Consider the following 27,832-nt stretch of genomic DNA (forward strand, 5'->3'; position numbering starts at 1 on the left):
ATTTTGTAATCGTTACTTAGATTTTTACTCATTTTCCCATGTGATATTTTATTTTATTTTATACACAACTAAAACATACTGAATAGATCTCATCAAGTGACCTCAATAGTAAAAAAGAATATTATATTTTTATAAATTTTTCATATACAAAATGTACGTGAGTTGTGAAAAGATTAAGAAAATTATGAGCAAATACTTTCTTACCTCACTATTGGAGAAGAAAAATTAAAATTAAATCTTTTTTTTGTCGAGGACAGTATTAATGGGGTGTGGATTAAATCTTCTATAGCCGTTGGATTCTGTTTCTTTGATGCTTATGACCGTAGATTGTTAACGTCATATCATCTTCAACCAATTTGGCATAATACATGAAACTTCTTAAAAGCATTTGATCCTCCAATCTTCAAAAACTGTAGGGAAACATGACCATAATAAATCGTGAACAAAACCCACGACAGCGTTCGCCGGCACACATCCGAACACGGAGCTCACCCTGCAAATTTAGGACATGCATATGATTTACCAAGCTAAAAGTTTCAGCTCCATTAAATCTTCCTTTTGTCGGACTATTTACAATAAAACGCCGCAAAAGATTTCAGCAGATAGCTATATGTACTCAGTCGATCGGTCAATATAGGCCATGAAATACATGTTAATTGGTTATCAGATGAACTTTAAACACATTTACATATACATTGCTTTCTTTTACCTAGAATTAGACGAAAAGAAAAAACAGTGAAAGAGTTCCTAGTATACAGATAACAGTTGAGAGGTTAAGATAACTTCACCTGATCTTTCAGATGCAAATCATAGATAGAAGACAAGAAGTGGTTACAGAACTGTTAAAACAAGAAGCCAGGCCTAAATATATTCAATCCACTCTTGTTCTGTTCGGTGCCGCCTCCACCCCAATCGGAAAAACACGAGCTTGGGGTACTGCTAATGTTTATGGTGGGTAGTCAAGTAGGATCAGTTCTACACGTGTCGTCAGGCTGCCAGGAGCCGATACACAATTTAGCTGTATTATGTGTGTCCTCAAGCTACAGTCCTTAGCCTATTGAAAGAGATGTTTAAGAACCCTCCTTAAACAATGAGCCATTGCAGCACATGAAGCAGAGAATAGCTTGGAACATAAAACAAAAGGCTATGTTTACCTGAATGGCTGCTAACGCGGACAAAAAATCTTTACATTGTTCAAGCAAAACCCTTTCCTTTGCAGTCACAGTCACAAGTTCATCCGCTAGGGAATTCAATTCCTCCACCTACAAAGGGCAAATAATATTTAGACAATTGGGTATATTTGGTGCAAGTTCAGATAAAATAGAAAAGGTAGGCTTAACCAAACTATGAGATATTTCTTTCTTCCCTTTTTGATGTGAAGGCTTCCATCGAGGTGTGACACTGCTATTAAAAACTTTAAAAAAATAACTTTTGCAGCTGCAAAACTAGATGCCCGGCATTGAGCATTCATTGTTACAGTATGGCACCTTAATTCAGGGATGAGGGGCAAGAAGGCTGGAAAAGTCCATAGTGTCTGTTTTCAATGGAAAATTAATAACTACATCAGCAATAACAGTTTGTGCCGACAAAAATTGCCCAATTGAGTTTTTACATAGTAAGAGTCAGGTACTCTCTTTTTCTATAAGAGAAAGGCCACTCAATTGGAGCACCACACCCTGTTTTTAAGACCCATAAACAGATGGTAATACGTGTTTTCATTGCCTAACTAGCCTCAAGACTTATTTGAGGTTGAGTGCTTTAATCCCTCTTTTTGGGGCATGCTCTTATCTACCTACAATTTGCTTTACCCTAGGCACCAAAGAAAATGAATTTTGTGGTGCTTGGTAGGAGAGAAAATTGAACGGAAAGTGAACAGAAAAGATGATCAATTTCTATTCTTATCCGCAAAGAGCAAACACAAATTATTCCAAGTTAAAAAGGATACAATGGTAGAATAATATCGATACTGATCTGTAGGCTAAATCTAAAGAATTAGATGACTGATAGATTGTAATTAATATAGGATATTTTATTACCTATTATAGTATCTCTACACTTGTATATATACTCATACGGTTGATGAATAAAATACATCACAAAGTATTCTCCCTTCTGTCATTCTACATGGTATCATGCTCTAAAATATTTTTTTCCATATTATTCTTTCTTTCATCAGTTAGAAATTGATGGGTTGTTGGTGAGGAGGCTACCACCATATTCTAAGGGGCAGGATTTGGAGGTACTTCTATAGACACTGCCAAATCAAGGAGTTAAGCCATGTGTCGATTGGTCAGAACCCAGCGGCCAGTCATCGGAATCCATGTGTGTGAGTCACAAGTATCGCCAGAAGTTCTCGCTGATTCTACTTGTGTCAGAGCTTGAGGGTGCATTTCTCGCTAGAATTTCGTCTGATCTGCCTCTGTTTCCCGCTGCTGTGTGCATACATGTTCATGGCTCCACATCGATATTGGTGTGGGACTTGGCTACGATAGGTTGGTTCTCTTATGTGTAGTCTGTTCTCTAGTTTAATTTCATATTTATGTCTGACAGAAAGATTGGAGTTGTTTCTGATATGATTATGGTGGTCTCAAAAATCACATAACATAAATTAAAAGTTAATAATATGTTTGATTGGAACCATATTATTGAGGTGTATCTACTCAATATTTCTATGGACGGTCATTTGACTGATGATCCGCCTACAGATGATTCTAGATTGTCCTAGACAAAAGAAGATGCTCGCTTGCATATACAAATATTTCTTCGAAGTTGAAGTTAGCAGGAGTAAAAAAGGAATCTTCCTATCTTAGAGGAAGTATGTGTTTGATTATCGTCGAAGTTAGGAAAACTAGGTGTTAAACCATATACTACTCTAACGGTTCCTAATTTAGAATTCACCAAAGAAGGAGATTGTTTGTAGATCTTAAAAGGTACAGAAGACTTATCTAAAAGTTAAAGTATCCTGTTATGACATGTCCTAATATTGCTTATTCGATGAGTGTGTTGAACTAGTAAATGTAATCACCAATTGTTGACATTGGAAGGCGATAGAAAAAGTTTTGCATTATTTAAAAGTGCTCCTAGACGTGGAATTCTATACGGCAATCATGATCATACTAGGATCAAATGTTTTCCAGATATGGATTAGGCAGAGGTATGGAATAAATGAGATTTACTGAAAGATGTGTTTTGTTGGGAGAAATTTGATTTCACGGAAGAGTACGAAATAAAATGTAGTCTCACAATCAAGTGCGGAAGCTAAATACAAAGCTATGACCAAGTTTGTATGTGAAGTCATATGGGTATATCATATCCTCAATGAATTAGGAATTAAGGTCTTAGTACCTACAAAGATATTGTGTGATAATCAAGTTGTACTGCACATCGCTTCTAATTCAGTTCTTTCATGAACGAACGAAATATATTGAGGTTGATTGTCATTTCATTCGTGAAAAGATCCAACAAGGTTTGATTGCTACACGTTATGTGAAAATTTGAGAACTAGGTGATATATTCACAGAGGCTCTTAATGCGATCCAGATCGACTATCTATGTAACAAGCTGAGTATGATTAATATCTATGCTCCAACTTGGGGGAGTGTTACAGATTTGTAGGCTAAATCTTAAGAATTAGATGATTGTTTATTGTAATTAATATAGAATATTCTATTACCTATTATGTGATCTCTACACATACGGTGGGTGAATAAAATACACAACAATGTATTCTCTCGTCTCTTATTCTACAAATATGATTTTCATTTTTTCCTCTAATTTTTCAACTCTAACAAGCAATCAATGGAAATAATATATATCTTCACATATTTTTTTCTCTTTTCTATCCTCTCTAGCAAATATGCAATGAAAAATATATATTTTTCAAATACTTTTGCTTCCAATTTTCCATTTTTATCGACTCTAACATGCAAAGCCTAAAAATTTTAAACTTCTAAATACACTTTCCAGGTTAAGCAAACATAATCAATTCTTTTTTCTTTTGTTTGATGTAAGAACCAAGGGACTTTGTTATAAAGTTATGATCAAGCCTTTACAAGTTTCAATAGGAAAAATCATAAAACAGTAAGCATCGAAGAAAACTAGCAAATCAAGAACATACTAATAAGCAACAGCAAGAACACAGCTCAAGAACTTTCTTGTATTGGTAGCATTTTATTTATGAAGTTCACAAAAGTAGTAGAAATACAAATAACTGCCACAAGAAAGAATTTAATGATCTTTTTCTTGTAATATGAATACCTCAAAATTAAGTTAATGAATTTCACCTTTGATGATAGTAAGAATATTGAGGATGCCATTGCTTGCATCACATCAACCGCAGAGCTGACAGCATCCTTCAGATTTTGGATATCTGCCTATCATGAGAGAAAACAGAGAAAGGGAAGGGAAACAAGAGCAACATTTTAAACCACACTGATAGTCATGAGCTGAACCGTTAAAAGAATTAATATTGAAAAGTTGAGAAAATAAAAATTGGAAGAAACTTACTATCGCTTTTCCAACAACCGGAAGACGGAGAACACTGGCCTTTAAAGCTTCAGTCGCTCCTAGCAAAGCACTAGAGTGTTCTCTATCAAGGAGGGCCCATGCTTCTAAATAAGCTATCTGCACTCACCAATTATAGTGAATTTTTAGTCACAAGGAAAAGAAAATCAATGCTATAAAAGTCAGCATCTAGCAATTGAGAACAAAAATGGACTAGATCTGTTCTATGAACCACACAGTAAGCGGAGAATCGATGACACCAAACTAAAGAAAACAACTATTTTCCTTCTAGGATTGAAATACAATAGAACAAAATCTTCTCTTCTTGACTTTCTTTGATTTCTTATTTGATTGCTTCCTATCTGTCTTACTCCGACTCCAGAAGTGAACGAAATTCCAACATAATTTAGTAACTGAGCCATTCACTACTACATACAAGAATAATAATCCAATTTTCCTTTTTTTCATCTTTTACATGACTTAATTAGGACTAATATTCAGCGTACTCGTGTCGTGAAATGACTGGTGACTACTTCTAAAGCATGTTTCTAAGGCCAGGAAGCTCCTATAGGCCATTGCTGAAAAATAATAAATTCCTCATTACAACACCAAAGTCCTAATTTTGATAAATTTCATTACAATCAACAGTATTCCTAAAATTGTTGCCTTTTTCACTTTCATGTGTATGGAAGTCAATCAGAAGTCAAAACTGAAGCAGTTCTGTTCTCAGCTATGAAAGCTGAAATGCTTGTGCCTACGGAAAGGTCAACAAGGATTTGATTCAATACTTTACAAAAGTGAACCTTTGATTCTTACTTGTCCCTTCAGGATGGAAGTCAATTTCAATTTTTGCCTCAGCAAAAGCAGCTTGATTCTCCTAAGGGTGACAGAACGCCGCAGTTCTGAGGTTTTTACCCATGCATTCCACAGATATTTCTGGTACACAAGAATGAAAAAATTAGAGATTTACATACCGGACTTATTAGAACTCATCATGTTAACTCAAATCACTGTTATCTATAAACAAATCTTTTCATGTTTATCATATAGCAAAATCCAGTCAGCCAACTTTCTCAACAATAATTCTCAATTACCAGAGAAGTACTTACATATTAAAGATTATTAGAACTCAAGCAATATTTCTAATTTTACCAATATTCTAATTTTTGAGCAGGCTCTTTTAACTGATAGATAGTCGGTATCATTCACTTCTCTCAAGTTGATAACAGAATAAGAGTATCAAGGGGCAGTTGATGACAGACACTGATGAAACTCAAATCTATCATTTAATAATTCCATAGACCATATCTATAATATCCTCCTTTTCCCATCAAATCCACTAAACCTTCCATTGTGCAAATATTAACAGCAGACAAAGTGAAAAGCTTTTTACAATTCATAGTCATGACAAGCACACTACACAAGATTAAGCAAAATTATACTCAAGTGAAAAGCACTAGTACAATTATAGTAGAGGGAAAAAGAGGCTTATGAACATTCATTCAGTATTACGTCTTTCTCAGTGATTTTGCATCATGCTGTGTTGTACTAAGCCAATGCTGCCTAGTGTATTAGCTCTATTTTCAGCTTGTAGCAAATCATTGATTGATATATTTAGCCTCAAGATCATTCCATCTCTAAATCTAATATCTTGTACATATAAAATGGACATGAAAAACACTTGCATAACAACTATGCGGAACTCCAAATGGCAAGGTTAACAAAAGGAAATGCAACTTTTTCAATATGTATATTCGGCAAAAATAGCACATACAAAAATTTTATAATGTCATATTCGACAAGACTATGATCCTCACTACAATCAAGCATAACGTAAGCTGCCATTAGCATTAAAAACCAGCTTTCAGCTTGTTGAAAACTATTAATAAGAACTAAATTTGAGGATTCACCAAATATTACAAACAAAAATCAAGTAGACATGTGCATTGATCATATCGAGAACCATGAGAGGGCAAATTAGCATACCTTTGCACTCAGTTTCTGCACCATGAAAGTAGCATCTTCCCTTGCATTCGCAAATCTCCATTGCGAGTAGCGGTTATAAAGAAGCCTCAACATGTGTGCATCAACAATCCGATCATTTCCCATCTTTCCTCTCCGAATATCAGCAGAAAAGCTAAGATTTGAAGGGGAATTAATGGAATTACCAATAATCTGACTGCCAACCGCATTTCTGACACGAGCAGGACTTAACCCCCTCAATGGAGATGAAGCTGAAGATGTACAAAGCTTACTAGGAGAAGCAGGTCTTGTACCTCCCCTGATAGGAGAAGCCATTGTGCGCGGAGACGACACTGCACCATCACTAGAAAACCTTTTTGACTGACTGAACTTAGCTGAAGCACCAATTCTAGAACCAGGGCTTGTATATAAAGGTAAACTTGGATCCTGTAATCGGCTCAACCAGCTACTAGTTTCCTGCCAAAACTTTGCAGACACAGCAATATTACGGGGTACAATCCTCCCTTTAGAAATCCCACTTCCTCCATAGTCTTGCTTACCAGAATTGGTGCTCCCAGAAGACAAGCTATCAGTATCAGAAGCAATAAAATCATAAGAGACACAAGAAGCCACGTTTATAGAATTGGCATCTGGGTTTTGTTTATTAGGGTCTTTTACGAACTCAGCACTTCCCAAATCCAAACTCAACCTACTAGCCCCTTCAAAAGAAGCTCTCCTACTACTGTCGTCAAGCATAATTGATTGTTGCAATGACTTAGCCAGCATTGCACCAGATCCAGCCATCCTCCTTTCACAACTAGAATCCAAGCTTGTAGACAACGGATTTGAACCCAAAACCGGATTCCCTTGCCGAGTTCTCCCAGGCCAGCGGAGTTGATCTATTGGCTTTGAGTTATACCCATGATCTCTCACTGGAGTGGCTCTACGCCTTTCAGGCGTTACTTTCCTAGTCAAACAAGGACCTACTTGAGCCTTTGTCTTGCTAATCGGAAGTGAAAAGGCTTCACCTTGAAATGAAACCGACAAACTTCTTGTTGAAGTAATCAACATCTTGGAAGCAGCTGACAATTCCGTGGCATTAGCATTGTTTCCATGTAACACTTGACCTCCGGGCCGCCTCTGGTCTACAGATTGAGACCGTTTAGGAACCGAAGACAACATAGTTGAAGTCGGTGTTGAAGTAGAGGTAGCATTTGTTGAACGAGAAATAAGCGGAGAAGGGTATCTCGCAGTCGTTTTGTTCCATGCTGCCTTCGTATTAGTGGAACGAGATATAAGAGGTGAAGCAAATGCCGTCGTTTTGGCTGACATTGTGGTTGCTGCTGAAGAAGAGGATGAAGTGGAAGTGGAAGTGGAAGGAGAAGGAGAAGGAGACATATACCTCGAAGAAACTTGTCTACCTCTGGGTTTTCTCGTAACAGTAGAGGCATTATCTTTTAGAGGTTGCCTTTTTGTTGTTGAGGTTGAGGTTTCTTCTTGATGGGAATTTGGTTCTTCAACAGGGGACCGTGAACGAGTAGGTGGATGAGAAAATGCAGCCACCATCATATGAAACTGCAAAAAAATATACTTTCTCTTCTACATTGCCTTTCGAATAAATTTTGTTGTGCTCGGAGTAATGAGTCTTCAATTTCATGGCTGAGAACCTGGAGAAAACAAGATTTTATGCAATTTTGAGGATAATGGAGAAGAACCCATAAAGGGGCTCTGGAGGATTCAGGATTTTACTTCAACAGCAGTGAAACCCAGACAGATTTTCTGGGTTCTAAGAGGAAAAAGTAAAACTTGTAAGAAAGAGAAAGGAAGGAAAAGGAACAGATTCAGCTCAGCTATTGGATTTGGGTTTTGTGAATCTTTAGAAAGACGGTGGTTTATTAATTAGAGTACTACATTTTTGTAGTTTTAAAATTAGGGATAAACTACACATATAGTACTTAAAGTATTACTCTTGTTCTGTTTTAATACATAAACTTTAATATTTTTTAATTATACTTAATATTTAATTTAGGTTTTATTTTAATATATCGTCGTTAAAAAATTAACATGATGTTAACGTGTCACCATAAGATAATGTCACGTCATCACTAAAAATAAATAGTATCACATCAACAATTCTATTAAAATTTTAATACTAAGATACTAAAATGAAACTTAAACTAAACGTTAAGAGATTTTTTTTAAAAAAATAAAGCTTAAGTATCAAAATGGAACAAAAATAATAGGTCAGATAGTAATTTACCCTAAACTTAGTGAGAGTATTACTCTTCTAAACTTTAAACCTTTGAAATGAAAAATGAAAGGATTAAGGGTCATTTTTGTCCTTGTAATAGATTCAATTTATTATTTTCGCTCCTATAGTATTTTTACATCAATATAGCGTTCAAAATTGCTCAATTACATCACTCTATGCCTTACCCCTCACTTAAAATCCTAAATTAAGGGTTTAAGTTAGAGATTAAGGTTGGTTTAAGAGGTAATGGGGTTATGGTTTAGGGTTATCAATTTAGGGTTCTAAGTTAGAGGTATGATATAGAATGATGCAATTTAACAAGTTTGAGGGTTAAATTGATGTGAAAATATGATAAAACGAAAATGATAAATTGAATCTACTACAAGGGGCAAAAGTAACCCTTAATCCAAAATGAAAATTATGGTATAAATCATCATGTTGAAGGACTCAACAAATTAATATCCTATAATTAAGGGACCATTTATGTACTTTACCCTAACCTAAAATAGGTATGAGCATGATTTTTATGAACACAACATGGAAAATTAACTAAAGCAACATCAATGCTTAATAATTATTCTTAATTAATTCATACTATAAAAGAGACCACAACTCATTAAAAAGCTTAACCAGTAGTTAATTAATACGAAAACAAGTTTGATCTGACTAAAAAAAGTTAACGATCGTTTGAGTTGGATGTCAACATGATGATTAGGATATGATAGTCGTTTAAGGTTATGAGATTAGATTTTATCATATTTCAATTAGCAAGTTAATGTCTATCTCAATCTATCGTTAATTCTTTAATGAAAAATGACGAGTTTAAAACATAATGATAGTCGATGAATTATTTTATAATTTTTAATAATCGAATGACTTAACAAAGTAATATTATGTAGTCAGATACTATTTTTATACTTTATCCTTTAGGTTAACAGTCAAAAACTTCAAACTACCACATTTATTTTATTTTATTTTTGGAAATTAAATAGTATAGGGTATGGAAGATGACCAAAATTATTCAAAAACGTTTACCTATATATAGACCTATAATCTGGGGTTTTCCCCCTCACAATACATTTTGCTAACGAATAGAGAGCTATAAAAAATATTGCTTCCATATATAGGAATGGGCATAAGGGATGGATTGGAGCAATTCCTATGTGAAAATTTAAAATTATTATATATTTTATATATTTTTATTAAAAATTTATTTTTCATCATTTAAAAATTTTATAAATTCGTATATTTTTAAAATTTAAAAATTTTACTCTAATATAAAATCTTACGTTAGTCCATGTGCGCATTGAAAACGTCTGTCGAGTCCATGTGCGCATTGAAAACGTCTGTCGAGGTATTCGCTGGTCCTCTAGGGAGAGGTCATGTGTTGTGAAAGGTGAAAGATCTTGGGGGTGTGGGGTTTAGGGAATTTAAAGCTTTTAATTGTGCATTATTGTGTAAATACGTTTGGGACAAAATTCGGGAGTTTAAAATAAAATCAATTAATATAAGGTTAAATAAATAATTACAATTAGTTTTAACTGAAAGATTTACTAAATGTGTAACTAAATTGAATCATATTTTAGGTTGAAACTTAAAAATACTACATTCTTTATAATAAATTATGTAAATTTCATAACTATTCTAGTTATAACTTAAAAAGTTAACTCAAAAAACTCATGTAATATTATCGGTTATAATCGAAATTATTATCAATTATATAATATTTTAGAATAAACAAACTAATATTTTAAATTAAAATCCGCGACAATATAATATTTTTTATTGTAACCAACATTATTATTAATTATGTAGTTTTTTAGAATAAATATATAATATTTTAAGTTAAAATCCTTCATAAATTAATAAAATTAATAGGGCGTTAGAAAATCTTTTGCCCCGGGGTTCATATTGGCATATTGGAGATGGTTCCAATGTTAGAATTTGGGAAGATGTGTGGGTTCATGGAGCCACTATTACTTTACAACCTTAGTTGGATATGTATGTTAGGACCCAAGATGAATATAGATAGGTTAGTATAAACCGATAACACATTGAACTGGACCTAAGAGGAATTAATCTTATATTTAGTTATGGATAAAAATATACTTATTTTTTTAAGATAGTATATATTTATAATTTTTTTGATTACTGACAACGCACGCATACCTTGTTTAGGTAACTACTCGAATCCAGAACTTAAAAGGAGAACAACACTTCATTTAACCACTAAAATTACTCGATGAGTTTTAAAATATACTTACTTTTATTCTAATAAATGTAGAACTATATATGTGTGACATGCATATTTTAATATATCAAGAAACTACATATCCTAAGATAATAAGTTGATATTTAAGGTATGTAACTCATAAATTATATCACTCCCATCATGTTTGGTAGTTTATAATAGTTGACAACATCTATCCAATTGTAACAATCCAACAACATGCATGTAGGTAAATAACTCAATACAAGTTTCCACCTGACAAAAGAAATAATATATTAATTAGAGATTAAATAAAAATATTTAAAGATTATTTTACAATATGTAGTTGATTTAATTTTTTAATATAAAATTATCAACCTATGAATATAAAGCTTATACATGTTATAATTTAAATTTTAAATTTATTTAATATAGTGTTTTAAAATCTAATAGATTTAAATTCCAAATTGCAAGAACAAACTTATCTCAGTGGTTAAAAGAATCGTTGTTGTTTTGAGAGGTTACGGGTTTGAGCACCAGTGACTGTAAGAGTGATTGAACATTCATTGTCAAATGGTTGAGAGTACCTAGAACAGATACTACTTTGTAATATTTTTTCTAATAAAAAAATCCAAATTAAACGTTACCTTTATTTTATGAAGAAATTTTTAGAGAGGATGCCTTAGTTATTTTATTAGAGAGGGTACCTTATGGAACGGATGGAGATAAATTTGGTAACCTCCATGAAATGAGCTTGGAAGGTGTTTTGATATTATGAAATGAGGATGTAAAAAAAGTCAAATTTATTACAAAAACGAGGGAGAATAACTCATTAAGTGACCTCAGTAAAATGAAAAGTTTTTTTTAAAAGATTTTAAATTCAAATAGATGTATCTGCAAGATGTGTAGGTATTGTTTGTAGATTAAAAAAATTATAAACAAATATTATTTTGTAATCTTTTCAAACTATTAAAAAAAAGAGAGAGAAAAGAAAAGGGTTATTGTTATTGCAAGCAAAGCTAAACCCATTTCTTAATTTAATTATTATTTCATATTTTATTCCCATAGATTATATATATTAAATTTTGAGTGAACTGAAAATATTTAATTATTAAAATAACATTGATAAATTCATCAATTGAATCATTAAAACAACTGTCTAAAAAACTTATGAAGATGTGTGAACACACTATTTCGTCCCATCCTCATATCACACATTTATAATATATGATATATATATATATATATATATATATATTTAGTTATTTATTTGTTATTTCATTACATTTTTTTCTTCTCTACAGATCCAAATAACAAGTGGCCCAGTAGGTAGCCCAAGTCCCGAACTGACCCACTGGATAACCCACGTCAGTTAGGGTTGTTAAAACCCTAAACCTGCTCCCCTCTGCGCCGTAAGAAACCCCCAAAGTCCCCTGGTTCATCACGCATTCCTCAGTCACACTTCACGGATCCAACATCCCCGTCCTTCTCGGCAGCAAGCATCGTGAGTGTATGAGACTCCAACCCCGAACCGTTCAGCGTGCGTAGAGAGTCACCAACCAACACATCAACAATATTAGTGTTTTATTCGATTGTAAACACATAAAAATAGGATTTTTATTCCTATAAATGGATGTAATCAGAACCCATTGTAACAACAGATTTTTTTGGGGATATGAAATACAAGCAAAGATTTTGAGCAAATCATAGCCAAAACAACAGAATGTTCAAGGCATTTTTTAGCAATATTTCGAGAGGAAATACGGTAAAAAGACTCACATTTTTTTTGGCTTGCATGTAGTTGATGTTCGCTCCTCTTCATCTTTGATTAAAAACACCAAAACTATAATTTTCAGTCGATGAACTGGGGCGTTTTCAAGATCTATTTCCGTAGATCTAGCCCCGAGGCTTGTTTTTTTAAAAAAAATGTTTGAATTTCTGAAATGAGGGTACGAAGAGCTTTTGTAAAACAAAAAAAATTATTTTTATCGTCGATTAATGGCGACCGACGCCGATCAGCGACGACGGCGAGGTGGCGCGGCGACCGTGTTCTGGGATTCACGGCGCATGTTCATCAAGTCACGTGAACATTACAAAGAAAAAGGAGAGATAAGGGAGGGGGTGTTTCAGCGAGAGGAGAGTAAAATGAAATATAAAATAAATTTTTAACTTATATTCGCGACCCGCCAACCCGTGATAGACTCGCGTGCCGACTCGCTCCATGCACAGGATCCGCGCGTTTTCGTTTATTAGTAGGGAAATCCCACTTTTAGTCCTCTTCAGTTACAAAAGGTCCTATTTCAACCCTAAATTCATTTCAATTCGGCCCGTAATCTTTATTTTCTTTTAATTTGGGAACCTAACTTTGTTTGAAATTAAATTCGACCCTTATATCATTATTTCTATTATTTTTATTATTTATTTTGTTGTGTATATATGTATATTTTTATTAATTTATATATAGTTATTTTAATTATTTTATTTGATTATTTCTTTATTTAAATACCATACCTTATATATATATATATATATTCCTTTCTATATTTTGTTTTATCTGTTTTTACTATTTTTTTTACGTTACTATTATTATTATTATCTTATTTCTATACTATTATTAATATTTGTTTCCCCCGATATTTAATCATTTAGTATTAATATTGTTATATATGCATATACTTTTATTTATTTTTTTTATTTAATGTAAGCTATTGTTTTACATATTTTTCCTATTCTAACATTTATATATGTATGTATATATTTTTTATTTTCATTTCTATTTGTTTTCCATCCTTATTTTTCCTTTATATTTGTTTAATTAAATCTAATATATTTTTGAGGGTACAATTTCAGATCCGTCAAAGGTAAGCAATTTGGATCTTCATTTTACCTTTCAATTTTAAAATTATAATTTTCTTAATTAAAGACAACTGGGAATTATATAATACCGAAAGGGCAGTTCAAGGGTGCTAACCCTTCCTTGAATGTAACCGACTCCCGAACCCGACACATCTTTGGTGAGATGCAGGTCAGGTAAGAAATAAGGTATCCGGCCAACCTATTTATTTTTAAATAAATGGTTTGTGGCGACTCCAATCCATATTTTCTAAGTCAAAGCCCAATTTTGGGGCCCAACCGAAAGACGATTACGACAGCTTGGTGACTCCACTGGGGACAGGTAAGTGAGTCAGGCTAAGGTAATTTCCAGTTGTCTTTTTAACGAAAAGGGTAAGTTTAAATTTTAAGGTAACATTTCGATCATTTTTTTACTTACTTTTGATTATATTTTCGGGTAAATAGTTGTACTAATCGTTTTCTCATGATTTTAGTCTTCAAATCTTTTTCATTTAAGGCTCTATACCCGAGATCCAAACCCTGTCTTAAGTGGGGGTAAAAGTGTCACCTTCGTGTGAATTTATTCACCGTGCGGGCCTAGCAAGTAGCCTTCGGGATTCATATACTTTATGTCTTCGTGTGAATTTATTCACCGTGCGAGCATAAGGGAATGTGTCCTCTCGAGTTTAACTTAGTCCATACAAGCCTGTAATGGGTTTAGGACTAAGGGTCTGGCAAGCCCAAGGGGGTACCGGTAAGGAGAATTCGGGTACCGTTTTTAGAACCTAAACCGGGAAACCATGGAGAATTAGAGCCTACCCCAAAACCACATTCCAAAACCTATGATATTTTTACCCTAACCATTTTCTTTTTTATGATTTTTTCTTTAGTCATTATTTTTATTTTTATTTTACTAATCCTTTTGCCTTTATGTTTGTTTTCTAGCATTTGCATCATAACAAAAGGCTATTGATCCTTAAAAAGCATTTGTTAAACACAAAATAAATCTGAATTAATGGACAAAGGTGTTGTAATACAAGAGATTAAAAATGCTGAAGCACGACTATGGTCCGAGAAGACTCAAAAAGAGAAGGGAGACAACCTTCATGGAAATTATGTGTCAGAGCTTGTTAGTTACGCATCTATCAGCCTGAAACAAAACGATGTCCAAGAACTGCGAAATATTTGGGACAGTTGGGGGAATGACAGAAAGCAGAAGTTCAGCCAACGATATGGTGATATTGCCCTCTTACTCCATGTCAAGACTGATGAGCCCCTGCTCCGAGCATTAATTCAATTCTGGAACCCGGGATATAGTTGTTTCACCTTTAACCGGGAGGATATGATGCCCACAATTGAAGAGTATACTACCCTACTGCACTGCGAAAACATCATACTAGTGAGGGCATATATCAAACACATCAAGAGTCAGCCTTTCAAAAATGGACTAGATAAGATTGCAGGGGTTGATGAAAAATGGGTGACTGATCGACTTCGACACAAAGGTAACGGGGAAGAAATCGAGTGGATTCACATAAGGCAACTAATAAAGAACTACCCTGATGAATGGAAGACTATAAACCTTTTTGCACTAGGTCTGTACGGTCTAGTTATCTTTTCGAAGAGTTTGGGTTGCATCAACGCAGCCGTGATTCACAGCCACTTTTGGAAGACTAATGGGGTAGCCTATCGCCGATTCATCACTACCTATTCACCTTTGGGAGAATTCATCACTAGGAAATGGCATGAAGTTGCTTCAAAGAAAAAGTGGATGAAAGTTTTTACACATCTTAGGATCGGGATATTACCTGGAGAGCCCCTTGGTTGTTCCTCGGTGACGTTCTTTTCCGGTGTGGGGATTCTGATACTATGACCTTACTCGGACTTTGGGGTGCAGTTGGGTATGCTCCGTTGTTAGCACTTAGACAGTATGGGGCACGTCAGTTTGTCCCGGTAACATGCGGGCTAGCTAGATCAGAGTTTTTATATAATGGTGACAATTATAAGAAGATGATCAAGGAAGCAACTGATTCGTAGAAGAAAGTATACCGGATGGATGTTGTGGCTGCTAGAGACATGCTTACTCCGGATTATGTGGAGTGGCGAAGACAGTGGCATTTCCGTTGGGAGCAAGCACAACAAAGGGTGAAAGCTAGAGACGCAGTCATCCGAAATTTCCTGGATCAAGTGCAAAAAGCATCCCATCATCTTCACGGCCTGGCAAGGGAAGTTGGAGTGGTTCGACAAGGCATTCAACCAATGACAGATGAAGGCAGAAGACTTTTCAACCTACTAGAAGTTGTTCGGGGTCTAGAGGATTTAGTCTGAACGTACCTTTGATTATTTTTTATGTCTCTTACAAGATAAAACATTTCTGTTTAAATAAGGATTATTTATAATAATAGACACTTTTCTGGATCAATGCCTATAAATTGCATACATTGTGCATTGCATACTTTGCATTTTATATTTCATGTTTATTTTTATATTTTCCATGTTTTTACATTCATATTAACTAACAGAACATGTCTCAGAAAGGGAAAGAGCAAACACCAAATTTACCACCGTAAGTATTAAATACGCATCATCCACATAATACTCGAGCAAATAAGAAACAAATGGAGGCCAGAATGGAAAAGCTCGAGGAGAACATGGCAAGATTGCAAAAAGAACTAGAAGATAAGATGGCTCAAAACAATCAAAGCACCTTGGAGTCCATTAAGAAAAACCAGGAGTCCTTGGTCGACCAAATTGTAGCAAAGTTATCGGGATTACAACAAGCTAGTGCAGTAGGGGGAAGTCCCTCCGAGGGGGTAACCATATCACCAACCCCACAAGTGGTTATTTCACCCGGGATCTTACCCAAACCACAAGAAAATTCCTCTGCTATCAAAGGAAAAGCATCATCTAATCCTGATAATCATTCGAATGATTACAATATCTCGGATTTCAATGAAGATGACAAAGCAAGAAAGAAGGAAGAGAAGATCAAGATGTTAGAAGATCGAATGAAGATGGTTCAAGGAGACCATGATTATTATGGAGTGAACGCAAGGGAGCTGAGCATGGTTCCAGATTTGGTTCTTCTACCAAAGTTTAAAGTTCCTGAGTTTGAGAAGTTCGATGGGAACAGCTGCCCATCAGCCCATATCACTATGTTATGTCGGAAGATGACAGGATATGGAGGAAATGACCAACTCCTGATCCACTGCTTTCAGGAAAGCCTGTCCGGTTCAGCTATCCGTTGGTACAACCAGCTCAGCCGAATTCATATCAAAACATGGAAAGACTTAGCCAAGTCCTTCCTGGAACAATATAAACATATCAACGATGTGAGACCAGACCGGGTTATGCTACAAAGCTTGGAAAAGAAGCACAATGAGAGTTTTCGACAATATGCGCAGCGATAGAGGGATTTGTCTGTGCAGGTTCATCCACCCTTGGATGAAAATAAGACTAGAAATGTGTTTGTACAAACCCTGAAGGCACCTTACTTCAGGCACTTGGTGGCAATTACATATGGAGGTTTCTCAGATTTAGTCATGACTGGTGAAATGATTGAGTTGGCCATTAAACAAGGAAAAATCGAGGGAGGAGACTCCAGTAAAAAGCCTCCTATGAAGAACAAAGACCGAGAGATCAACAATGTCAATACTTATAACGTCAACAAGGGTGCTACGATCTCAAGCTCAAAACCCACTGCAGCTGTACCATTTAGTATTTCTAACCAAGCTCAGAGAGAACCAAGGAAAGAAAGGGAAAAGAAGCAGTTTGATCCCATTCCCATGACATATAAAGAGTTATATCAATAACTCTTTGACACTCACGCAGTGTCGCCTTACCCAATGGATCCGATGAAGCCCCCATATCCGAGATGGTATGACGAGAACGTGAATTGCGAATATCATGGTGGTGTGTAAGGGCATTCGATCGAAGGTTGTCTCGCATTCAAGAGGCTTTTACAACGAATGCGGAACAAGAATTGAATCACTTTCGACTCTGAAACACCGAATGTCGCCCATAATCCCTTGCCTAATCACCCGGAAACCAGAATCAATGCAGTCACCACTGAAAATAGCAGGAGAATCAAAACCAGTGTTTCGGAAGTTAAAGCTCCTTTGGCTTGGGTATGAAGCCAAATGGTAAAGGCAGGGCTTCTTGTACCCCAGTCATATGCAGCAAAGAATGAAGGTGGTAACTATTGTTGTTACCACAACGAAGAGGGGCATAAAGTGCAAGAATGCTCCGAATTCAGGACATTAGTCCAGCTCATGATGGACCAGAAAGAGCTGGAGTTTTACGAAGAAGTTCAGGATTACCCAAAGAAGACATTTGCGCTACCGGAGAATCATCAGAAAAAAGACTCGGCAGGGGTAGTCCTTTGATCATTACCCCTAAGGCAAATATGACAACGACAACTCCACAAACAAAGGTGGTGAATACGACACCTCTACCTTTTCAATTCAAGGATAGTCAGTAAGTGCCTTAGAAGTACAAATGCCAGGTGAGTACTTCTAAAGAATGTGACAGCAAGGTGGGGCAGAGATTACTAGAGCCCTTCAAGGAAGATGTGCTGGCTATCAATGATCCTATAAAGGAGGAAGAAGCTAAAGAATTCCTCAAGTTTTTGAAGCATAGTGAGTACAGTATCGTAGAACAACTCCATAACTTGCCAACGCGTACTTCAATGTTGGCACTTTTATTAAGCTTAGAAGCACATCGAGACGCACTGTTGAAAGTTCTGAATCAAACATTCGTGCCACAAGACATACCAGTTAGCAAGATGGATCGACTGGTAAATAATATTCAAGCTGATAATCTCATCTCATTTTCAGATGATGAGATTCCATCCGGAGGAAGAGGCCGAACGAAGGCATTACATATCACTACCTACTGCAAGGGGCATGCTCTGCCAAGTGTATTGATTGAAAACGGCTCAGCTCTGAACGTAATGCCTTTAGTCACTTTGAAAAGGCTGCCAATAGATACCTCTCATATGAGAGCTTGTCAGAACGTGGTTCGAGCATTTGACGAGACCAAGAGATAGGTAGTTGGCAAGATTGAGGTGTCGTTGACCATCGGACCTTCCACCTATGATATCGAGTTTCTGGTGATGGATATCATGTCTTCTTACAACTGTCTTTTAGGAAGGCCATGGATTCACCAAGCAGGTGCAGTACCATCCACGCTACACCAAAAAGTTAAATTTGTTATTGACGGGTCCTTAGTAATTATCAATGCTGAGGAGGATATTGTGGCAAGTGTGACCACGGAGGCCCTATACATCGAAGTAGATGAGGAAGCACTGGAATGTTCATTCCGCTCCTTGGAATTTGTGAATGCAACCTTTTTGGAAGAAGGAAGAACGATTCCTGGACCCCGGCTTTCCAAGTATACAAGAATGGAGATCATACAAACATTGGGACGAGGTGCCAAGACTGGAAAAGGGTTTGGGAAGTTTCTACAAGGGAGGATTGATCCAGTCTTTCCTATTTCAAAGCCAGACCGGTTTGGGCTCGGCTTTCAGCCCAGTTACTATGAAAAGAGAAAGGATGTTCAAAAGAACCGAGAGAGAAGACTAGCCAGGTTGATTGGAAGTGAACTTCAATGGGAATCCATGACATTCTCGTCTCTTTGCCACACATTCAGGTTAGGTGGTTATGTATTTGAGACCACCTTGTCAGATTTAGAAGTGGCTTTGGAAGATTTGAGCATCATGCCATAACCACTGGAAATGCTGACAACGAAGATAGATCTGGGATATGCCCTCTGCCACCTGGGTTCGTGCCTAGCCATTGGTCGGTCGAAGAACTACCTGTGGTTTACAAGAGTCTTTCAGAGTAATATTCGAACAATCCCTATTTGCCTATACCCGGGGCAATAGGTGACCTTTTTTTAAGGGTTAATAAACATTATGTTTAAGTTCAATAAAAGATGCATTTTTCTTTTCCCATGGCAAACAAATTTTCCTTTGTTTCTTTTTGAATTCATTTTCTATCTTATTTATTTCAATACTTCATTTCCGCTTTCTCTCAAATTTAATTCTTTCGTGTGGGATATTTTCCCCTCACGCATGCATATTTTCCCTTCTTTCAGATCCTCAGATAATGATAATGTAGGCACTAATGATCCTGATCCGGAGGTGGATTTTGAATCAGCTATTTGTCTTGGGGAATTTGATGAATGCGACACTGAAGAGAAATGTAACTTGCCTACCGAATTGTTGAGAATGGTAGAAAGAGAAGATAAACAAATAATGCCCCATAAAGAGACAATCGAAATTTTGAATATGGGCACTGAGGAATATCGAAAGAAAGTTAAAATTGACACAACTCTTTCGACTGAAGCAAGACAAAACCTGATAGATTTACTTTAGGAGTATAGAGAGGTGTTCTCCTAGTCATATCAAGACATGCCGGGATTAGACACAGATATGGTAGTCCACAAACTACCTATCAAACCAGAATGCAAACCCGTGCAGCAGAAACTGAGAAGAATGCGACCAGAAATGCTCCTTAAGATCAAGGAAGAAGTTAAGAAACAATTTGATGCCAATTTTCTTCAAGTGGCCAAATACCCGGAGTAGGTGGCCAACATAGTGCTTGTGTCGAAGAAGGATGGGAAAGTATGCATGTGTGTCAATTACCGGGACCTTAACAAGGCAAGTCCCAAGGACAACTTCCCTCTGCCACACATAGACACTCTGGTAGATAATACAACCGGGAACAACTACTTTTCATTCATGGACGGATTTTTGGGGTACAATCAGATCAAGATGCACCCTGAAGACATGGATAGACCACTTTTATCACAATGTGGGGAACTTTCTGTTACAAAGTGATGCATTTCGAATTAAAGAATGCTAGGGAAACATATCAGAGAGCTATGGTAACTCTGTTCCATGATATGATGCATAAAGAAATCGAGGTTTATGTCGACGACATGATTGTTAAGGCACAGACCGAGAATGAACACATCGAGCATTTGAGAAAGCTCTTCCAGAGATTGAGGAAGTTCCAGCTACGACTAAACCCTAGCAAGTGTACTTTCGGGGTGACATCCGGAAAACTGTTAGGATTCTTGGTCAGCAGAAAAGGCATTGAGGTTGATCCCGACAAAGTTAAGGCTATCTAGAATCTACCTCTACCTCGAACACAAAAAGAGGTCCGAGGTTGTCTAGGCAGATTGAATTACATAGCTCGGTTCATATCTCAGTTAACCGATAAGTGTGATCCAATCTTTCGCCTTCTCTGAAAGAACAGTCCTAGAGCATGGGATGAAAACTGTCAGATTACATTCGAGAAGGTGAAAGAGTACTTGTCTCGTACTCCTATCTTAATATCCCCCATCCCAGGAAAACCTCTGTTCTTGTATCTATCCATATTTGAGAACTCAATGGGGTGTGTTCTGAGACAACATGACGAGTCTGGAACAAAGGAAAGAGCCATCTACTATCTGAGCAAGAAGTTCACCGATTGGAAGGTAAGATATCCTCCTATCGAGTAGGTTTGATGTGCTCTAGTCTGGGCTACAAAAAGAATTAGACAATACATGTTATATCACACCACTTGGTTGATTTCTAAGTTAGATCCTTTAAAATACATGATGGGTATACCTGCTCTATCTGGAAGGTTAGCCCGATGACAGATGTTATTGTCTGAATTCTACATTGAGTATGTGAGCCAGAAAGCCATAAAAGGAAGTGCCATATCAGATTTCTTGGCAAGCAGAACTAATGAGAGTTATGAGCCATTAGATTTTGATTTCCCAGACGAAGACTTGATGGCTTTATCCTTAGAAGAAACAAGTACCCCAATAGACTGTTCATGGAGAATGTTTTTCGATGGGGGCATCAAACGCATTAGGACATGGTATCAGGCAATACTGATCTCTCCAGAAGGGAGACACTGCCCATTTACCAGCAGACTGAACTTCGATTGCACCAACAACATGGCAGAATACAAAGCTTGTGTCTTGGGAATTCGAGCTGTACTGGGGCAAAATATAAAGACCTTGCGGATATACGGGGATTCAGCATTAGTAATCTATCAGCTCCGTGGAGAATGGGAAACCAAAGATGCAAAACTGATGGAATACCAGAAGCTAATACTGGATCTACTCGAAGAATTCGATGAAGTCACCTTCCACTATGTGCCAAGAGAAGAAAATCAAATGGCTGACGCTTTGGCTACTTTGGCAGCCACATTCAAAGTTGACGGGAAGTCTGAAATGATGCCAATTGACATGAAATCGTATGAGTACCCGGCTCATTGCTACCAGATTGAAGAAGTAAAGGACACTAAGCCTGGTTTTATGACATTTTACAGTATATCAAGCATCGAAGCTATCCAGAGGAAGCCACTGAAACCGATAAAAGAATCATTAGAATGATGGCAGCTGGATACGTCCTTGACGGGGAGGTCTTGTACAAGAAAAGCCATAATCAAGTTTTGTTAAGGTGCGTCGATGCTGAAGAGGCAAAAATGATAGTGGAAGAAGTACATGACGGAGTTTGTGGAGCACATGCAAATGGATATATGATGTCGAGACAAATAATGAGATGCAGATATTTCTGGTCTACACTGGAAAGTGATTGCATCAACTATGCTATAAAATGTCATAAATGTCAGATTTACGGAGATAAAATAAATGTTCCACCACATCCGCTTCAGGTCATGACGTCACCATGGCCTTTCTCTATGTGGGGCATGGATGTAATTGGGCAAATCCATCCGAAGGCTTCGAATGGTCATTCTTTCATCCTTGTAGCTATCGATTATTTCACTAAGTGGGTAGAGGCTGCTTCCTATGTCAGTGTCACTCAATCCGTTATTTGTAAGTTTTTGAAGAAAGAGATCATATGTTGGTATGGTTTACCTGAAAGAATCATTACCGATAATGCTACAAACTTGAATAATAAAATGATGAAGGCTGTTTGTGAGCAATTCAACATAAAGCATCACAATTCTACTACCTACAGACCAAAGATGAACGGTGCAGTAGAAACAGCAAACAAAAACATTAAAAAGATAGCGGAGAAAATGACCGAGACCTACAAAGACTGACATGAGAAGTTGCCTTTCGCTTTATTCGCTTACCGAACCTCGGTACGAACCTCGACTGAGGCAACTCCATTTTCACTAGCGTATGGAATGGAAGCAGTGATGCCCATTGAAGTAGAAATTCTGTCACTACGGGTCCTGACAGAAGTCAAACTAGATGACGCAGAATGGGTGCAATCCAGATACGACCAGCTTAATTTGATAGATGAAAAAAGACTGAAAGTCATCCACCATGGTCAAATCTATCAGAAACAAATGATTCGAGCAAATGACATGAAGGTACGCTCGAGAATATTCTGTGAAGGAGATCTGGTACTAAAGAGAATTTTGCCAGTTCAGAAAGATTTCTGAGGAAAATGGACGCCAAATTGGGAAGGACCTTATGTCGTGAAAAAGGCCTTTTCCGGAGGGGCCCTTATCTTGGTTGAAATAGACGGACCTGACCTGCCACATCCCATCAATTTAGACGCAGTCAAGAAGTACTTCTCTTAGGATGAAAACCTGAAAGGGCGTCCTAAGTTGAAAAAAAAGGAAAAACGTTTAGGGTGAAAACCAGAAAGGGCGCCCTAAATTGAAAAAGAGAAAAAAGAACAAAAGAAAAAGAGAAAGAACAAAAAGGTGGGTTCAAGATGAAAACCCGCAAAAGGCGTCTTGCAACCAAGGATGGGTCTAAGTTGAAAACCCGAAAGGGCGATTTGGATCATCCAAGAAATCCAGACAGTTGAAACTCCCCGGCATCTGAATTTTCCACAGACTCAACGAGTCGGAGAATGGTTGCACTCTCATAAATGTTGTCGCATTCTCAAAGATCCATTGACAAATGTTGTATTCTAGGTCACCTAATGGCTCTTCAGCTCAGAAGTGCCCACATTATTGAAATCTAAGACATTCTTTTACACCTCATCATGTCTTCATTTTCCAGAATATTTGTCGTGTATTATTTGTTCCTTTTTCCTTATGAATAAAAGACAATCTTTTTCTCTAAACCAATTCCTTTTGAGTATCTTGGATTGACCTTAAACTTAATGATTTGTTTACTTACGCAAAAGATATTCACATATTACTGTACAAAGATTCATTGAAAAATACAGGTACTCAGAAGCCGATCAAGGCTCATGCATATACTTGAGATGGTCAAGAGACATTTCCCAGATCAAGGATAAAAAAACAAACATCAGATTTGAACACTGGAAGAATTCCAGACCAAAGATCATAACTTCAAGATTCCAGAGTCAAGGTTCCAGACATGCAATCAGAGATCGAGATTTCTCTCCAGAACCAAAAATAACATATGTTGCATATGCATTTTAGGCACACCTAAGAGAATTGCATTCATAGCATCACATATATGCATAACTTTTTCAGGTTTTAGCTAGAGTCAATTACAACTTTGCAGCGAATGATATTGGACTCTGTTGAACTATGTTTTGATATAACAATTTAAGGCAAAATGGTTTTTGGACTTGAATTGAATTTACAAAATGTTTTTGGACTTAATTGAATTTATTCAAAGTTTTTAAAGGTTTCAAAAATAATTCAAAGTCCATTAAATTCAGATTTGAGCCAAAATGCTAAAGGGTGTCAAAGTGCATCCATGCACCCCTGCAGTGCATCCATGCATCCCTGCAGTGCATCCATGCACCTACACTAGTGCATCGATGCACCATGCAGTGCATCCATACACTCAAACATCGAATGCAATTAGTGCATCGATGCATCATTTTGTGCATCGATGCATCAAGGCTGTGCATCGATGCACGAAGGCTGCAACGGCTAGTTTATTTGAATTGAATGAAGGGGTATCGATGCACCTTGATAGTGCACTGATGCGCCATGTTATGAGCAGACTTTTTGAGTAGAACAATCATCCCCAAATGGCTCCAAAACATCCCCAACGGCTATATACAACATCAAACACATTCCGAGCTATAAATACAAGCTAAGGACACTTGAAGAATAGAGAGAACAACTATCCAAGCAATCAAACACAAGAGAAGAGTTTTTCATTCTTATTTCAACTTTCTCTTGTAAATATTTTGTTCTTGTGAGCTCAATCTTGTAAACACCTACCTTAGAGAGGTTTTCTTGTTTACTTATTTTATCATTTTGTAAAGGGGAAAGGTTCTAGCTTATCTCGTGTAAAAGCTAGGGAAAGGTTCTAGTTTAGCCCGGAAAAACTAGGGAATTATAAGGTTATCTCTTTATCCTCAAAAGAAAGAACAAATTAGTGAATTTGTTGGAAAATCCTTGGCGATGAGCTAAGGTAGTGGACGTAGACTTTGGTTTAGAAAGTCGAACCACTCTAAATCGTTGTGCAATTTTCTATCTTTCAATCTCCTTACTCCCTTATCTCAAAAACAGTTCCGACCCCTCTTTGCAAACCGTTCTAGTTGTTGAATCGAGCTTCCAAAAATCCCAACAATTGGTATCAGAGCCTAACTCCTTAAGAAGATTTAACCACCTTGAGACGATCCTCGAAGAAGCTCTACCAATTCCTGACACAACAGAGAAGATGACTTCCACCTCCGGCTCTTTCCACATGGAAGATTCCCTACCAACAGACAAACCTCCATACTTCAATGGAGTTAACTATCATCATTGGAAGAAATTAATGAAGGTATTCATCCAATCCAATGATCTTAATGCATGGGAGATAATCGAGAACGAGTACTCTTCTCCAAAGAATAAGGAGAAGAAGAGAAGTGACAAAGAATGGAAGAAAGCTCAACTTAATGCCAAGGCCATGCACATGTTGTTTTGTGTATTTGGTCATGAAATCTATGAAGGGGTTTCTTCATGTTCAAATACCAAGGAGCTTTGGAATAAGCTCGAGGAAATCCATGGGAACAAGAAAGAAGAACCAACAAAGGAGGTGTCTCTAATGGCTCGTGAAGAGCCCAAGGTATCTTCTAACTCAAATGAATTTAATTCATATACGTTTGATGAGTTACAAGATGCTTTTAATAGGTTATATTCGGAGTTTGAGACCATGAACTCTAAATATAAAAAAATGATTTCAAAATTTAAAATCGAAAATGATTTTCTTTTGAAAACAAAAATAGATTTTGAAAGCCAAAATGAAATTTTGAAAAAGGATTTAGAGCTTTCAAAAATAAAAATTGAAAGTTTTGAAAAATAAAATTTTGATTTAAAAGTTAAGCTTGAATGCTTAACAAAAGAAAAAGAAATCATTTTAAATAATTCATTTAGTTCAATAATGACAATATGCTCACATTGTCATTATCATGGTCATAAGGAACATACTTGTCCTTTGAAGAAAGGAAATCATTTTAAAATTAGACAAGTATGGATTCCAAAAGGAACAAGGGGCATTGGAACTAACGTCCAAGGATCCAAAGCAATTTCGATACCAAAATCGAAATGAATGTCTCTTGTAGGTGTGTGGGAGCAATGGTGATGAAGATGATGATATTCAAGATGCTCTAGCCACACATGAAAAGGAATGGGTAACCTCTAAGCTTAATGTTTTTAATTTTAGTTATTTGGTTGCTCATATGATTTATGCATGCATGAGTTTTGATTTTAAATGATTATGCATTGTTTTTAATCTCGTGTATGTTTAAAAAAAATGGTTATGATGAACATTTTAAATTTTTAATAATTTTTTTTGGTTCATCATAATAAAATTTTGGTCAAAACTGGTTTTAATGCAAATGATATCTCTCTAACAATTGATATCAATTTTTCAAAAACTTTGATTTTACAAATTTTCATTTTTTTTACCTAAATTTAAATGTTTATGCATGTGATTTAAATGAAAATGATATCTCTCTAACAATTGATATCAAAATTTTCAAATGTATAACATTTTTGGAAAACTTTATGCATATGCACTTAATTTCAATAATTAATATTGCATAAAGTATTTTAGACTTGGATATATTGAATTTCTTGTATTACTAACATGTTTTTTATTTTTTGTTGAAATTCAATTTTGTTTAAGTGTCATGATCCTAAAAGCTTAATTTTGTTTGGAATGCATTTATTGAGGGGGGAGCTTTGATTTTTCAAATAAGTTTTAAAATGTCAAATTTACTACTTACTCTCCAAAGTTATTTTGAACTTCAAATATTGAATTATTTTTTATATAACAAAAAGGGGGAGAAGTTTTGGTTTGAAAAAGATTTGAAAAATTCAATTTCTTAATGATAAAGGGAAGCAACATTTTCATATATTTTCAAACAATTGGTATTTGTTACCAATTGGTATCTTTTTCATTAAACATTTTATTAAGGGGGAGTTTTGCCAAAAATAATTTTTCAAATGTTTTGTTATATCAAAAAGGGGGAGATTGTTGAACTATGTTTTGATATAACAATTTAAGGCAAAATGGTTTTTGGACTTGAATTGAATTTACAAAATGTTTTTGGACTTAATTGAATTTATTCAAAGTTTTAAAAGGTTTCAAAAATAATTCAAAGTCCATTAAACTCGGATTTGAGCCAAAATGCTAAAGGGTGTCAAAGTGCATCCATGCACCCCTGCAGTGCATCCATGCATCCCTGCAATGCATCCATGCACCCCTGCAGTGCATCCATGCACCCCTGCAGTGCATTCATGCACCTGCACTAGTGCATCGATGCACCATGTAGTGCATCCATGCACTCAAACACCGAATGCAATTAGTGCATCGATGCATCAAGGCTGTGCATCGATGCACGAAGGCTGCAACGACTAGCTTATTTGAATTTAATAAAGGGGTATCGATGCACCTTGATAGTGCACCGATGCACCATGTTATGGGCAGCCTTTTTGAGTAGAAAAATCATCCCCAAACGGCTCCAAAACATCCCCAACGGCTATATACAACATCAAACACATTCCAAGCTATAAATACAAACTAAGGACACTTGAAGAATAGAGAGAACAACTATCCAAGCAATTAAACACAAGAGAAAAGTTTTTCATTCTTATTTCAACTTTCTCTTGTAAATATTTTGTTCTTGTGAGCTCAATCTTGTAAACACCTACCTTAGAGAGGTTTTCTTGTTT

The 27,832-nt window shown here is 36.1% G+C and overlaps 1 protein-coding gene across 1 annotated transcript; it reads right to left on the reverse strand.

Moving 5' to 3' along the window:
- Positions 1-726: 726 nt before the first annotated feature.
- LOC120120519 (QWRF motif-containing protein 2-like) lies at positions 727-8,296 on the reverse strand. Its single transcript, XM_039140154.1, has 6 exons — positions 6,490-8,296; positions 5,320-5,439; positions 4,507-4,623; positions 4,284-4,373; positions 1,155-1,262; positions 727-1,054 (listed from the first exon to the last, which is right to left on the reverse strand). Exons 1-6 carry the CDS (start codon positions 8,032-8,034, stop codon positions 947-949), a joined length of 2,088 nt encoding a protein of 695 aa, XP_038996085.1. The 5' UTR covers positions 8,035-8,296; the 3' UTR covers positions 727-946.
- Positions 8,297-27,832: the final 19,536 nt, after the last annotated feature.

Source organism: Hibiscus syriacus, unplaced genomic scaffold (assembly GCF_006381635.1).
Source record: "Hibiscus syriacus cultivar Baekdansim isolate YM2019G1 unplaced genomic scaffold, ASM638163v2 tig00110339_pilon, whole genome shotgun sequence".
NCBI classification, from domain to species: Eukaryota; Viridiplantae; Streptophyta; class Magnoliopsida; order Malvales; family Malvaceae; genus Hibiscus; species Hibiscus syriacus.

Bases quoted from the DNA above. Each gene is read 5' to 3' on its own strand.
- LOC120120519 (XM_039140154.1), bottom strand. From the start codon at position 8,034: ATGATGGTGGCTGCATTTTCTCATCCACCTACTCGTTCACGGTCCCCT. The intron at 4,374-4,506 runs GTAAGTTTCTTC...CTCTCATGATAG, and splicing joins CGGTTGTTGGAAAAGCGATA to GCAGATATCCAAAATCTGAA. The intron at 1,055-1,154 runs GTAAACATAGCC...CTCTTTCAATAG, and splicing joins CCGCGTTAGCAGCCATTCAG to GCTAAGGACTGTAGCTTGAG.